Source organism: Thunnus maccoyii, chromosome 1, assembly GCF_910596095.1.
Source record: "Thunnus maccoyii chromosome 1, fThuMac1.1, whole genome shotgun sequence".
NCBI classification, from domain to species: Eukaryota; Metazoa; Chordata; class Actinopteri; order Scombriformes; family Scombridae; genus Thunnus; species Thunnus maccoyii.
Genome location: NC_056533.1, coordinates 34,773,266 through 34,788,740, shown reverse-complemented (window position 1 = coordinate 34,788,740; position 15,475 = coordinate 34,773,266). Strand labels below are relative to the sequence as shown.

At 37.9% G+C, this 15,475-nt stretch overlaps 1 protein-coding gene across 2 annotated transcripts; it reads left to right on the top strand.

Annotated features, from left to right (window-relative positions):
- Window positions 1-2,561: 2,561 nt before the first annotated feature.
- Window positions 2,562-14,664, top strand: slc22a18 (solute carrier family 22 member 18). Of its 2 annotated transcripts, none has more exons than XM_042419318.1 (10): window positions 2,562-3,147; window positions 4,999-5,096; window positions 5,231-5,376; window positions 6,287-6,419; window positions 7,069-7,181; window positions 11,647-11,772; window positions 12,126-12,226; window positions 12,329-12,430; window positions 13,614-13,734; window positions 13,992-14,664. In XM_042419318.1, the coding sequence occupies exons 1-10, from the start codon at window positions 2,986-2,988 to the stop codon at window positions 14,177-14,179; spliced, it is 1,290 nt and encodes a 429-aa protein (XP_042275252.1). In that variant the 5' UTR covers window positions 2,562-2,985; the 3' UTR covers window positions 14,180-14,664. The 2 variants fall into 2 exon arrangements, with proteins under 2 accessions (XP_042275252.1, XP_042275263.1); XM_042419329.1 differs by having other exon boundaries at window positions 2,563-2,783.
- Window positions 14,665-15,475: the final 811 nt, after the last annotated feature.

Sequence of the window (15,475 nt, the reverse complement as noted above, 5' to 3'; positions counted from 1 at the left end):
TTGGGCTCTTAGATTGTTCCTATTTTCTGTGCATTCAGTGCTGATTTGAGTGGGTATGTACGCTTTCTGTCTGGACACAGAGTAAAAGTGTCCATTCTTGATTAAAAGCTCTGTTTTTGCTGTCTACTTTTCTATTTTTTTGGGTAGGGGGATTGAGATCTCCACCTATGTAGGGGGGTCCAGGGACATGCCCAACCAAGAGATTTTTTTTTGCAAATAGGCTGTTAAATGGCTGTTTCGCATTAATTTTAAGGGGAAGAGACATACCAAAACAACCTGCTCTACATATCCAAACTAGTGCACTTGAATAGCATAAAATCATTCATTTTGAATAAAGCACCAAATTTCTTATGTATCAATTTGTTGTTAGTTAAGTAAAATGGATATTTATCACTTCCTGAACATATCTTCAGCCATTTGACAGAAGTTATGCCATAATTTAACTGTACTTAATTCCTATTACTCTGTGGTGATAAATATTGCATCGTTGTTGACTGTCAAGACAATGGCAGCCGTCACATCCACCGCTCCTCTGCACTGTTTTGTATCCATGTAAAAAACAGTCTTCAGGCAAGAGTCTTGTCTATGCTCAGCTGGTCCTTAGCACGTGGCTCAGTCCCCTGCTACAGGCAAGACAAAAAACCTTGTGTCACACACACAATAACTATCTATTAAATAACTGCAAATGCATTTCTAACTTTAAACCATATGTGAATAATAAATAAATAAACTGTATGGATTAGTGTATTCATAATTGTGTCCTTACCAGAGTATTTAGGCCTATATTCTCACCTGCTCATCTGACACTCCCCTGCCTGCCAGACCACTGCCCTCATGCTGTCTCTCACTGTGAGAAAATCACATAATCCAGAAAATAAAAGTCAGGCATTTCTCTGGACAACTCTTACATGTCTTAGCCTGCTCAACAGTATTTGCTTGCCACAGCATTTTAACTCTTTGACCTCATTACCTGGGTCACCTGTGCCTCCTCACCCTCTTTGGTCACCCTGCCTGCCCTGCAGCTACATTCACCTTCTTGGATCTGATGAAATATAAGATACAACTTAGAAATAAAAAAAATAGTTATACCTAGTATTAGCAAGATAATCACAACTAGCTAGTAGCTCCAGTAAAAGTAGTCTGATTATATGAGGGCTAACGTTAGCCTAGCTAGCTTACAGTTGAGCTAACAATGACACAGCAGAAATGAACTTTCATTCAATTATTTGACTAATGAGTGGCAGGGCCATAGCAGTAGCATACCTCCTGTTGGGAATAGATTCTTTTCTTTTTGTTGTTGACCAACCAACAACTTAAAACTGTTGATTGATGCGACTTTTGTCGGTCCTCTTTTCATTTTGTACGCTGATTTGTTGTAGCTCGCATCGGCACTTACTGCTATTGCTTGACAAGACGCGGGAGGATCGGTTGGGCACAACCAAGTCTCACAATACAGGGGCGGGAGAGGGGTTTAAAAAAGTTGTTCTTTGCTTGCTAATTATATTTAATTAAGAAAACCAACCACTTTATCATGGGGTATAACAGTTAATATTTTTATTCATCATTATGATATGATATTTGGGGGGTTGTACTGGCCGGTTTTGATTATTGAGGATGTTATAACCTCCCCACCCCCTGTAATTTACGCCTATGGTTGTGTCTATGTGTGTCTTTCTGTACATTTGTTTTTAATCCGACCAATAAAGGATTTTTGAGGCTGATACCAATATTGCTCCTCTTTAAAATGAGTACAGACAAATACTTCATACAAACATGAGCTTTACTCCATGTTATGTTGTGTGTTGTCAGTGTTAACTGCTTCGTAAAGACTGAACAACTCTTCTTGGCTTATCTCTGGGGTTGACAGTTTGAAAATGTTCAAATGATGGTGTGTAAAAGTGTGGTAGGGAACACTAAGAAACACTTCCCCTGACTGCTCTTGAACACAGCCCTTGTCTTTCCAGCCCCATCCTTCCTGTCAATCAGGATCAAGGGTATTTAAACCTACAGTGAAGAACTTTTGCCTCCCTCTTCTGGCAGTGAGAGTAATTACAAAAACACTGTGACTCCTGCCTATGACTTATGTCTCCTAGCTGCTGTAGCCTTCTTCGTGCGACTGGCTGTAAAACGAGCATGATTTGTGACATCACAAATAGTTTGGAAGCCAATCCTGGTCCAATATTCAACTTATAAAAGTGTGATGTGGAAACTTGAACCCTCCAGTGCACATACACTTGACTTTTCAGTGAAGTAGGAGTCTTGTGTCATCTTGTGTCCAGCAGTTAAACTTTTAAAATGAAATGTATTTGCATATTCATAAATTATTTTTTAATGAGTGAGGAGGAGATGCCATGTTAAATATTTTAAATTGGTAATTATGCTTTTTTGTGGTAAAAAAAAAAAAAAAACAAAACAAAACAAACAAAAAAACACCTCAGACAACACATCAGACACATGTTATTGGTCCAGGAAATCTGTTTTAATACATGTCTGGAGGGGATTTTAACATACTTGGCAAATAAAGCTCATTCTGAATGAGTGGGGACTCCATAGAAGACTCAAATATACGTTCTTAGGTGGAGCACTTGAATGCAGCACTGTAGAAAACTTCCACATTCCCGGTGGGATTTTCTTTTACAGACGTTGGTGTTTACTCAGCTCGTAATTAACGGTATTTCCGACAGGATTTAAAATCAAGGATATATGCGTTTGTCAACTCTTCACTTCTTCCCATCGTTGGATTACAATCTCACCAAGCTAGTTAATGTTGACATCTCACCTCGGTAACGCCTCTCTGTCGCCTCTCCTGTTCCAAAGTACAACGGTTAGCTAAGTTAGCAGGTTTATGTGACGGTTTACCGGGTCAAAGAGCATTTTTACTGGATAAAGTGACACCTTCTCACAGACTGAGGCAGTTTGAGTTCCACCTACTATTTACTTTATGATAAAAGTTTAATATAAACGTTACTAGGTGTTTGAGGCAATATGAGTCGAAGAGGTGAAAAAAACGAAACCACCGGTGAAACGTCCAGCGCTCCTGTCGGCTCTCAGGCTGACCAACCAAAGAGGATGAAAATCATTTATGTCGTTTACCTCATCACCGCTTTGGATATAACATGGATGTTTGTACAGTTCTCTATAACCCCTGTAAGTACAGTGTAGTATATCTTATATCAGACTTATGGAGCCGAGTTTTCCGTGACTGCCGTGAAATTAACACACATGCGGAAGCGCACAATGCGAAAGTAAATGAACTCTGGAGACGTTTAATCACTGATATTGTTGTTATCGGTAATGACAGATGGTCTGTTGCATTGATGATTGAAGGGAGAGTGATCATGTGTATTGTATGACTTATTAAAAGCAGCTTGTCCTCGCTACGATTACAGAAATGTACTGGGTTTTCTTCAGCAAACCCATATGCACCACTGTAAGCAGTGGTGGAAGAAGTATTCAATAGTAATAATACTACAGTGCACTTTAAAAGTCCTATATTAAGTGTACTCCAATAAAAGTTCAGAAGTATTACGTGCAAAATTAGCCAGTGGTTGAAGTATTCAGATTCTTTACTTAAGTAAAAGTACAGCAATGCAAAATACTCCATTACAAGTAAAAGTCCTGCATGAAAAATCCTACTTAAGTAAAAGTGCTGAAGTGTGTAAGCCAAAAAGGTTGGAAACCACTGGTTTCATCTTTAACAATGTGTTGTATTTTAAAAGCTTGTTATATTATCCATTGTGTCAAATCTTTATCTCAATAGTAACTAAAGCTGTCAAATAAATGTAGTGGAGTAGAAAGTACAATGTTTCCCTCTGAAATGTAGTGGAGTGGAAGTATAAAGTAGCATCACATGGAAATACTCAAGTAAAGTACAAGTACCTCAAAATGGTACATAAGTGTACAGCACTCAAATAAATCTACTGAGTTACTGTCCACCTGTTTTTAAGCCTTGAACTAAAGAGAAGAATATTATAAGCATTTCTCTAAAATGCAGAATACTGCAGGTTAGACAACTGTGTATACTCATCCTCACTGGTCCAATGAGTGTATTTGATTAATATTTATTATTTGATAATAATTTATTTTCAAAGTGACTGTTGGATGAATGGACAAATTTAAGTGGTATCCTGTTTTGAGGCAAAGTTTTGTAAAGTTTTGTGACTTTTGCTTTGGACTAGAGACAGCAGGGAGCTGTGATTGATGGTGGCAGAAATGGAAATTACAAGACATATAATTATGTAAGCAGAGAAACTAGAGGAGAAACACACCTTTGGTCAGTGTTAACAATACTGCAGTAAAACACTAGAAATGGCCAAAAGTCACGTTAATCTCAGGCAAACTGGTAACACTTTAAGACTAACATCATGTTTACGTCATGTAGCAGATGTTCTGATCCTTTCCACAAAGGACTTGTAACACTGTCTCCGCTCTTATTGAAATTTATTCCTCATGACATTAAGAAAATGCAACATTTTCAAGCCCACATTCTTCATCAGGTACAGAGGAATCAGAAATGTATTCCTGAAGATTTGCAAGTTGCAAGAATGTTTCCCATCGCTATTTTTCATCCCACATGACATGACATGAATGTGGCTTAATGTACATGACATCCAATAAAAACTGGGGTCAAACAAATAAAGTCAGCGATTAACCTGATTTGACCACATGAGTGTTTAAGTGTGAATAATTTCACACTGTCAAACAACCTGCGCTGTAAAAATCATGCAAGTTAAGATGCTGTAAACATATTTACACGCTCTCCATCTATAATTTTGTCGTCCTGTTTGTCCGTGCTGTATTTCTGTTGCATGTCTGTCTGTCCGTCCTGGAAGAGGGATCCCTCCTCTGTTAGTCTTCCTGAGGTTTCTTCCATTTCTTCCCCATTAAACAGTTATTTTCCCCCTTATTTTAACCAAAGGTCAAAGGACAGGGAGATGCTGTGTACTGTGTGTATGTGTGTATTTTAATGTGTGTATTTTCACTATGTTTCTCTAATAGTATTTGGCAAAGAAACTTGGCTTTGACACATTGTGGTTCGGTTATTTACAAACCATGGTAGGTCTAATCCAGCTGCTTGGGGGTCCTATGTTTGGAAGGTAAGTGTGGAGAAATGTAGATTTGGCACTTTTGGCACTTGTACAGATCTGCTTGGAGATTATTCTTGATGTATTTTACAGGCTGCTGTGCTGTTTGGCAGAAAACTTGTGCTTTCTTTTCGTTTTGTCGGCAGGTTTGCAGATCTGTTCGGGGCACGAGCAGCTTTGTCTCTGGCATGTTCTGCAACAATTGTTTTCTTTTTGCTGCTGGCTGCAGCAAACCATCCTGCCATGCTGTTTGTCCACAAACTCCCCACAATCTTCATGCATGTCCTACCAGGTGAGCATCTCTCATCTACAGTCCTACTCACTCAGATTACTGTTTTAAACTTCAAACCTAAGTTATTGTTTGGCATGAACCAGAGCTGCAACAATTAGTCGATTAATCAGTTAGTTGATTGACTGAGAATTAATTGGCAACTAACAGGCAGTTTTCACTATTTTCTGACATTTTATAGAGAAAATGATTAATGGTTTAATCAAGAAAATGATCATGATGAAAATAATTGTTAGTTGCAGCCCTAGCATGAATCAATAATTCATCATTACTCCTTCATTTCTTCTTCTTTTAGTGATGTTTTGGATGGAGAAGTTCTGAAATAAACATGCAAATCAAGAATTTGGCATAAATTAGGGCTGCAACTAATGATTGTTTTCTATTACAGATTAATCTGCTGATCATTTTCTTGTTTAATCAATTAATTATTTTGTCTGTAAGAATGGAAAATGTTTATCACAATTTCCTGAAGCCAAAACATGATGATATTCAAGATTCAAGACACTTTACTGTCTGTCACATAGCAACAGAAATTTCTCTCTGATACGGTTCAGTCAAAGACAAAGGCAGAGAAATGCAACAATAACAAAGTAGAAACAGTAAAAACATCACAGTAAAACGACTCTAGATGCTTCATCATCTTTGCTGTAGTTTGTACATGTGACCTGCAGCTGTAACAGTATCTAAAACATTGAGGCAAATATAATTAGATGAGCAGTAATTGTCTGAATTTGACCCTTAAGCACACAGAAAAATGGGCGATGTTAAGTGGCAGACAACATGCAGTAACTTTGAAATATTTGTGATAATTAAAAGGTTTCACCACTATTCTGTGTATCTTCTATATAGTGTATATTTATCCAGAATGCAGCTTGGATAACTTTTATTTCTATCGTTCCTGTCTTGTCTGCAGCTTCTCAGATGGTCGTCACAGACCTTTCAGAACCAGACAAACGGGCAGATGCTTTATCCAAACTAGGTCTGTGTTTTGGCATTGGTATGATAGTCGGCTCCACGTTAGGCGGCCACCTCAACACACGCTATGGGTAAGTGTCACAGTATGTATGTGTGTGGTTGTAATGTGTGTTAACGTTGGGCGATGAAGAACAAGTTAAGATTGACTGATGTACAGTAGAGTAGAGAAGAATTTATATCAGGCGGTCAGAGTTTTAAAAATTCTGGCTGTTTGAGCATTTTCTGTAGTTGGATTGGTACAAAATTATTTATTATTATTAATCTTTATTAAACAAGGACCATGCATAAAAACATTAATCTCAAAATGAGAAGAGATGATTTATACCAGATTTAACTATTAGCTGATTTCCATCTGCAGTCGCTGGGCAGGTACACAGAACAACTGCCAGATAATAAAAACATTCATTGACATGCAAACTATTACACAGTCTCTATAACACTAACAAGAAAGTAAAGTAAGTAGAATATTTAGCAGCTAAAGAGTCAGATATTTTCATAAGGAGAGACCAAACCAGACATAAAAGGAGGGTTAACACTGGACTGGCATTTGGTTCCACTGCCTCCAAGTGGCCAAAATAATCAATTATTAAGGCTTCAATCAAACATGGCAATGAGTTGAAAATGACTGATGGAGTTTGGTGTTGAAATATTTAAGTGCTATGTACAGAATGTGTGTGTAGAACTGTTCACCTAACATTTCATTTACTTTGTATTTCCCAGGGAGACGTTTGCTGCATGTTTCGGTGCTGCGGGCAGTGCCTTCAGTTTAATGTTGGTTTTAAAGTTCATCCCAAAAACGACTAAAGGTCAAGCTCCAAGAACCAACACAGACAGTAAGACGCATTTTAGTCTTCTATAACTAATCTTCTCAGCTATTTGGGAATCTGTATGAAACGCTTATATGTTCACATTGATGGCACACAGGCATTAGGAAAATTGAAATGAATGATCAGCATTTTTATTAAAAGAAAGAAAAAAGATAGTTGGTGAAATATGTCAGTGTTTTACACTTTTCCCGACAACAGGAGACAAAGTAAACAAACTTGACAGACTTGTTTTGTTAGCAGTGGTATTAAAGAGTCAGAAACACACCAGCATCTAAACTCACTGAAGTGACATTTGCAGGTATGTTGACCTGCTGTTTAATGTTCTGAGCAGCTAGTTAGCTATCTAGCCTGCAAATGACATTAGCGGTGCACTTTTCCCTGGTGAATGTTTGTTTGGTGACTCGTTCAACAAGCTAAAGAGCAGGAAGAGACCAATGTTTCTTTTCTGGGTTGTTCTCTCTGTGGTTGTGGTGTTGTGTCTGGCTCAGTGTTGTCTGCCTGTGGTAGAAAGCCGACATTTCTGCTTTACGCAAATATGGTTTAAAATGAAGCAATTTGGTCGGCTGTATGGAAAAAAGTTCTCAATCTACGCAGACTTAGAACTAACAGACTAATAAATTCAAATATCAGGGGCACAATCGCAACTGAAAACTATAAAATATAAAGTTCTCCCTCAATGTCTCTTATTTTTTTCTCAGAGGAGAACACAAGATAAGTAATTCACAGAGTGGATGTGTATGCTGTGACAAATATGCAATTTAATTAAAATTTCAGCTGTCTTTGTGAATACTTTACTAGTTTTACTGTTAGAGCAGCAACAAACAATTATCTTTATTATCAATTAACCTGCTGATTATTTTCTCAATTAACCGATTAATCATTTGATCTATAAAACATCTGAAAACATGAAAAATGTCCATCATAGCTTCCTAAAGTCCACGGTGACGTCCTCAAATTGTGTTTTTTTTTCCGATCACTGTCACATAAGACTGTGAAAACCAGTAAACAACTGTCTGACATGAAATGTTTTTGAAATGATTAAACATTTATCAAAGTAGTGTGCATGTTCACAAGAATAGAACACTCTGTTCAGCTGTAGAAGGCGTGTATGCGTTACATCACTTCCTGTTGGGATGTTCTGTTGTCATAATTTGTTTATTTTTAAATCTTAACCTGTGTAGCAAGACACAGTAAGATGTAATTTTCTACATTTCAAATCTAATTTAGACGCAGGGTTAGACAGCAGAAATCAGGAGGAAAGATGGAGTGTTTAAAAAAAGGGTCGTTTGACAGTGATGACAAGAGTTTGCATAAGGCGGGGCCCATGTCAGCTTATCATCATTACGTCTTATCGTCGATCCTTCCTGATGCTGAGCGGGAATACATACGTGTGCAAAAGAAAAACAAGTCCCTTGAGAAGGAGAACGAGGTCCTCAAGAATAAGGTGGACTTCCTGTTGACAGATGCTGAACAGTTCGAGGCAGAGCGCCAAAAAATCCACAAGGTGACCAAAAGCAGAGACGTCCTCAGGAACCAACTGCTGCAATGCAAAAATGAACTGTCGGTGTTGGGTAAGAAGATCGGGATTCAGCAAACGGATCTGAAGAGGGGGTGCAAGCAGAATGAGACCCTCAAGGAGGAATTGGAGTTAGTGAAGAAGGAGCTGCAGTCAGCAAAGAAGGGTACCGTCATCCAGAGGATAGAGCAGCAAAACCTGAAGGAACGACTGGACCAGGTGATGAAAGAGAGAGACGGCATGAATGATAAGTGGCTGCAAAGCAGAAACGAATGCTCGCAGTTGTGTGACAAGATCACAGTCCAGCAGTCAAGCCTGAACATGAAGGACAGTCAGTGCAAAGAGCAGGTGAGGGAAATCTATCACCTCAAGCTGAAGAACCAGAAACTTATGAAGGAGATGGACATGATGGAAAACGATGCAGGGGACCAGAAGAAGGAGCTCCAAAGGTGCGAGGAAGAGCTCCAAACACAGAGGGAGAAGTACAGAGACAGCGAAAGGTGTCGTGCTATTGAGTGTCAGCTGGGAAAAAGAATAGTTATCCTCCAACAAAGACCTCTGATGTGGCTCCAAAAGCCGAGACAAGAGGTTCCTCACCAGAGGATCGAGTCCTTACAGAAAGAGCTGCACACACAGACCGAAGAGCTGAAGAAAACACAGAAGCGGTGTGAGGAGCTGAAGCAAAGTCTGACACGAGTATCAGCGCAGTTCCAGCTGTGCCAGAAGACGATCAGAGACCAAAAAGAAAGGCTCAAGATAGTAACGGCGGAGAAGAACGTGTACAGAAGTTTGACTGAAAAATTGGGGAAAGAATTATCAGACATGAAGAAGGCGCACCGCAATGAAAAACAGAAGAACTTTAGTCTGAGAGCAGCCAGGTGGACAAAAAGGTTCAAAGTGCCTCCTAAAGAAAAATCAAACCATCCCCACCCTACACCTGTCTCCCCAGTGGTCCAGCTGAAGACTGGAGATAAAACCAATCAGTCCCAACCCCCACCATTATCCACTGTGGTCCAAGACCAGTCTGAATTAAGGATTATAGGGAAAAAAATGTAACTGTGCTCTTGGACTTCCCTAATCGGAGGGATCATATTGTGGAGGGAGTCTTTAAACTTATTTTTAAAATAAAATAAAATTTATACTCATCAAATTCTTTGTGATTTTTATAAGGGTAACAATATATATATTAATAAAGTTAGAAAAAGTATGTTGCCTGTTTATGCATAAATACTACAATATGTACCATACTTGTGAATTATATAACTTTGACATGCATGGAATGATTTTAAGAGTAAAATCCCCATGAACCTTCATTTGTAAGATAATGTGTTTTATTTAAAAAACACATAATTTAATTTAATTTCTTTAAAATACTATTAACATGTTGCTGTACATCTGCATGTTTATTAAAACTAGTCTGTTTGCAGGGATATACTGATATAAAATGGGTTTATTGAGTTCCTTCGATGTGTTTCATCAGTCTGAAGGTGTTTTGGTTTGTTGGTGTTCACATTTTCTACTAGTCATATAAATTAATGGGGATTTTTACATCAGTCAAACCTCAGGGAGAAGCTGTTAGGATTGATTTTATGCTTATTCAAAATTCACAGGGAAATTATGAATTGATTGTTTATGTCCTGGTGCTACTAACCTGTCTAACGTCCATGGATTGTCGCCACCTGCGTGTTTTTCTTTCTTTTCACTTGGATTTTTCTCTGTTAAAAGACACCAAGTTTACCAACTGATCCAACTTTTATCCACTGATTCGAACCAGAGTAAATTAACTAAAGGTAACATGCATTAAATAATCTTGTCTGCATAAGTCATGGTGTGCAGACTTTCCAGTTTGTTTTGTGTATCGATTTGAAGTTCTGGCAGCCGTGCATTTCATAAAAGAAGAGCATATACTCAACTGTTGTTCATATACTCTATGTTATACTCTATCCATGCTTCTTGTGTCTTGATACTTTCGACTGTCAAATAAATTCCAAAAAAACTATCTTAAAAAAACCAAAACAGAATAGGAACGTTGTCTACCTGAAAAAAGGTAACGCCTGCACATTTCAAGCCACAAAAGTTTAATCTAGATGTTTCAATCCTACTCGCATGTTTGTCAGGTCAGGTCATGTCATCTCACTGTGCCAGAGCCAGAAAACATACGACAGAATAAAATGTCAACAAGTCAATTCAGGTTTTGTCAACTGACATGAAAAATGTTCCTCTTGCTTCAAGCAATCGCTTATGAATCCTTGTCGACTGAACGTTTATTTGGACGAATACACCAGTCAAATGTGGCCATCAAGTGTAATGATTAGCAGTTACTTCAGCAGTAATTCAGATACACACAAGACACACAGCACTATAAATGACTGCTATTACTGTTCTTCAGTATGTGGTTAAATGAATAGTTTGACATTTGGGAAATAAACTTATTAGCTCTCTCAGTTCTCATCTAACCAACAGTTAGACGAGAAGATCGATACCACTTTACTATTTTCCCATTAAATATGAAGCTACATCCAGGGAACAATTATCTTATTCTATTGTAAAGACTGGAGATAATCCACCTATGAACACTTCTAAAGCTCAATAATTAACACATTATATCTTGTTTGTTTAATCTCTGCAAAAAACAAAGTTTAAAAATGACAAGTTGCAGTTTTACAGAGTTTATGTGCTGGATCGTTTCTTGTCCATAGCTTCATATTTAATGGACAAGATATGAGAGTTCATCTTCTCATCTAAATCAGCAAGAAAATGAATAAGCATCTTTCCCAAAATGCTGAACTGTTTCATTGAAATCATTTATTTGGGTTGAGTTGCAAGGCAGTGGATTGATTTTGCATCAGCTACATTTGTGCCTCTCAAATTCATACTGTGATTGTTTGTTTTGGCCTTTTATTATTTGTTCAGTTTTATACACATGGTACATTTATTTTTTATCTTTGAACGCAGGCACAGCGGTGGCAAGTGAGAACAAAAACAAGTCAATATTTAACGTGGGAGAAATCACAAGACTAATGAAGTTTCCAGGTGTGACGCCGACTTTTGTTGTGAAGATAGTTGCAGGTTTGCCATCAGGTGAGAGTTAATGTGAAAATAGTTTTGAATATGTTTGTGTGCAAGACTGTATTTACTACTACATATATTTTCATATTTGTCCACATAATCGACAACTTGTGTCAATATCAATACTTGTCATGTAGCTGAAGGCACAAAGACTGAAAGATTTAAACGCCTGCTATGTGATCGTAATGACATGTTCTGCCTGCAGCGTCCTCACGCTGCCACTTTTAATTTACAGACATTTTTGATGTACAGTGGAAATGACAAACACTAAATGAATACACTCCAAAAGGCTTCAGGCCATCAGAAATGTAAGAAAAAGCGTGGAAAATGAAAATGAAATATTGCTCTTCATTCTATTCATTAAGGCATTTTTCAAGTGATGTTCTCCGTCATTGCGATGGAATTCTTCAAACTGGAACCTGAGCAGAACGGCTATGTGATGGCGTATTTTGGTATAGTCTCAATGGTAAGATATACTTAGCACTTATTATATGCAGATTGACAAGTGGACAAGTTAAGACAAGCTAATTATAAGACGAGGTCAATAAAACCCGTTCTGTTTGTTCAGGTTGTTCAGGGAGGAGTGATCGGGCGGCTGACAGCGAGATACTCTGAGAGCTCGCTGCTGCTTCTGTCCATCGGAGTTTCTTCTCTTGTTGGACTGGCTCAGGTACACACAAAAACACACCCCTAAACACACACACACACACCAGAGCTGATAGGGATTATCTAATGTACTGCACTGGACTGTTTCTCAGGATCTCTGAAAAAGAGCCAAACGTGAATTAGTCTGAAACCTCTCAGTTCATTCAGTTATCAACAGGCGCAGACCAAAATGCCTCTGGACGCAATCGGATAAACCTACAACCAATCAGAGCAAGGAAACTTGTGACATAGCGCTGACTGAAGGAAAAACGTAAACAGACTACAGCGTCCCGTCTGAAGTACGGCAAACACATCTTATCAACAAAAGCTTTAAGTGCAGCTGTTTGTTCTGCTTTTAGAGCAAATATACCGTCCAGTTCATTTATTACTGTTGGAATGTCAGATTCAACAGACCGTTCCACATCAGCGGCAGCCATCTTGGTTGTTTACAGAAATGTTAATCAACGACGCTCCTCTGTACAGTCATCGCATCAAACCCGCCCCATTTTAGATAAACGGTTGTGATTGGCCCAAACTCAGCGAGAGGAGGGCCAGACACAATAAAACATGAGCTTGCAGATTTAACTTCTTTCCTTCTTTATCTGATCAACCGACTACTGACTAATTTGACTTTCTTACCTAACTTTACTTACTTTATTACTTAATGGAATATTTTTCCATTGTGGTATTGATACCTTTATGGATTTGAGGAGTACTTTTAACTGTATCTGAACATCTGGATCTGTTGACACACACATGTTTATTTCTATAAAAGTAGAATTTAGTTGAAGAGGCTTTTTACTCTTAAAGTTAAGTTAAATTGCTGTAATAACATCAATATGTGAAAAGCTGCAGTTGTTAAATTGTAGGTATTTCTGTCTTTTGTTTTGAATATTTATGTTTTTGTGTTGCAGATTAGAGCTAAAATGATTTGTTGATTATTTAATTAGTTGATGAACAGAAAAATAACTGACTGATTTTTTTTTTACATTTCTCTATTTCATTGCAGTGTATATACATATTTTTTTATCTTTTCACATTTTTGAAGACAAGAATTTTTATTTTAGGCTCAAGTGATGAGTGTTTGTCATTTTAAGTAAATGCTTAATAACTACAAATTAACTACTGTGATTAACCAGTAATGACAGTAATCATTAGTTGCAGTTCCTAGCTGGGTTGCTTCTATTGAAACGTCTTCCTCTCTGCAGGGTTACATGCAGAACGTGTTCCAGTTCTGCCTCACCGTCGTCCCGATGGTGTTTTCTCTCAGTGTGTTTAATGTCATCACAGACAGCATGCTGACCAAGAGCGTACCGTCCTCCGACACAGGTGAGGTCATCCTGCTGCTTCTTCTTCTGGAAATCAACAATAACATTCACAACAACAGGCTAAAACAGGTTTTATCGCATGTGATTACAGCGAAAAGGTTAAATTTGAAACAGAAGATGGGAAAGAAGTATAAGCTTACAAAACAGGAAACAGAAAATAATCTGAAAACTACAGACTCTCCATACCAGACTGTGTAAATGAACTAAGACTGAAATGAACATGTAAATCCTGTAAACCCTCTCTGCTCTTGCACGCAGGTACGATGCTGGGACTGAGCGCCTCCGTTCAGTCTCTGCTTCGCACAGTCGGCCCAACTATCGGCGGCTTCCTGTATGTGAACTACGGCATTTCCTCAATCGGCTTGATCCAGTTTGTAGTGAATATTGCCGTGTTCGTGTTCATGCTGCATCGTGGGCTCAAGAAGAAAGTCGAACAAAAGGACTGAAATCACTTTTAAAAGCTTTTCTTTTCATCTCCGTCTATCGTCTAAAAAAAACAACAGAGGTGATGGAAATCCACATTTTATTTCTGAAACAATCATTTTGACACTTGCATATATTGAAAGCACTCAGTTACAGTTGATTACATGATGTGGTGAGGTCAACAGACTCACTGTGTTGTACTGCCTGTGATGGAGATTCAGGATCAAACCACTAGATGACAGCAAATCCTCTGTTTTACCTGATGATGCTTGTTTTTTTGTTTTTTTTTCTATGGTTCATGGTTCACATTCATGTTACACTTTTACATCAGTTTGTTGATATTGGAGGTTTATTAGATATCATCAGAAAATGTTAAGAATTGAGCCAACCGACATTATTCCTAATTGAACATATTAAGATCAGAACAATGTGTAATTTGTAATGAAAGATTATTTTCTTATATGTATTTTTATATATTAAACCTTTAATAAATGATTTCATTTTTGTACATTGATTAATTTAAAGCCTTTAATGTATTCCAGACTTTCCACTGAAAAGATGCAGTGAGTCACTTTAGCTTAAAGAGCTGCTGCTTGAATTCACTTGAGTTTTACTGTTTTCACCTTTATATATAGATATATATCAAAAATAAAGATAATAAATACTTAAATACTAAATAACATCACAGCCACTACAACACAATGATGTCAGTGTTGTGGTAAAACAAGAGAACTTGTTTTAGCAATTGCATGTATAAAAACTTGAATCAGACTGGGTGATGCAGTCGAGAAGAAGCTTTTATCTGCTGTAGCATGTACGTGTTTTTTATTTGCTCCTGAACAGCAGTTCAGAGTCAGAAGTATCCTGCAGAGAGTGTTTTCCCTCGAATAAGACCGGACATACTGAACAAGAGAGAGTGGAGCAAACCTGTTTAAGCATTTAATTTCTGCATGTGAAGTCCTGCAGATCATATTTAGTCTCAGTTTGCAGAGCCAACACTGCACACACAGTCAATTAACAAATATTAAATCACTAGCGCAGGAGTATAAATGACGTACTATGAAGGGGATAAACAAATCCTTCGGTGTTAATCGTGTTCTGTCGTATTTATGTACAGTTTTCTGCTTCCTCGGTTGCCAAGCCGCAGCATGCAGAAGTGATGTCAAATAATCTGGAGCAGGTGTCTCATTGTTTCCACAAAATACTCTGCTGTTTTGAAATATTACGTCCAGCAATGCCGGATAATTATTATCTTATTTTAACAGTAGGGGGTCTGTGGTGTTACAGAGATATTACGGAGCAGGCTACACTTTCAACAG

Bases quoted from the DNA above. Each gene is read 5' to 3' on its own strand.
- slc22a18 (XM_042419318.1), top strand. From the start codon at position 2,986: ATGAGTCGAAGAGGTGAAAAAAACGAAACCACCGGTGAAACGTCCAGC. The intron at 11,773-12,125 runs GTGAGAGTTAAT...CTATTCATTAAG, and splicing joins AGTTGCAGGTTTGCCATCAG to GCATTTTTCAAGTGATGTTC. The intron at 12,431-13,613 runs GTACACACAAAA...TCCTCTCTGCAG, and splicing joins CTCTTGTTGGACTGGCTCAG to GGTTACATGCAGAACGTGTT.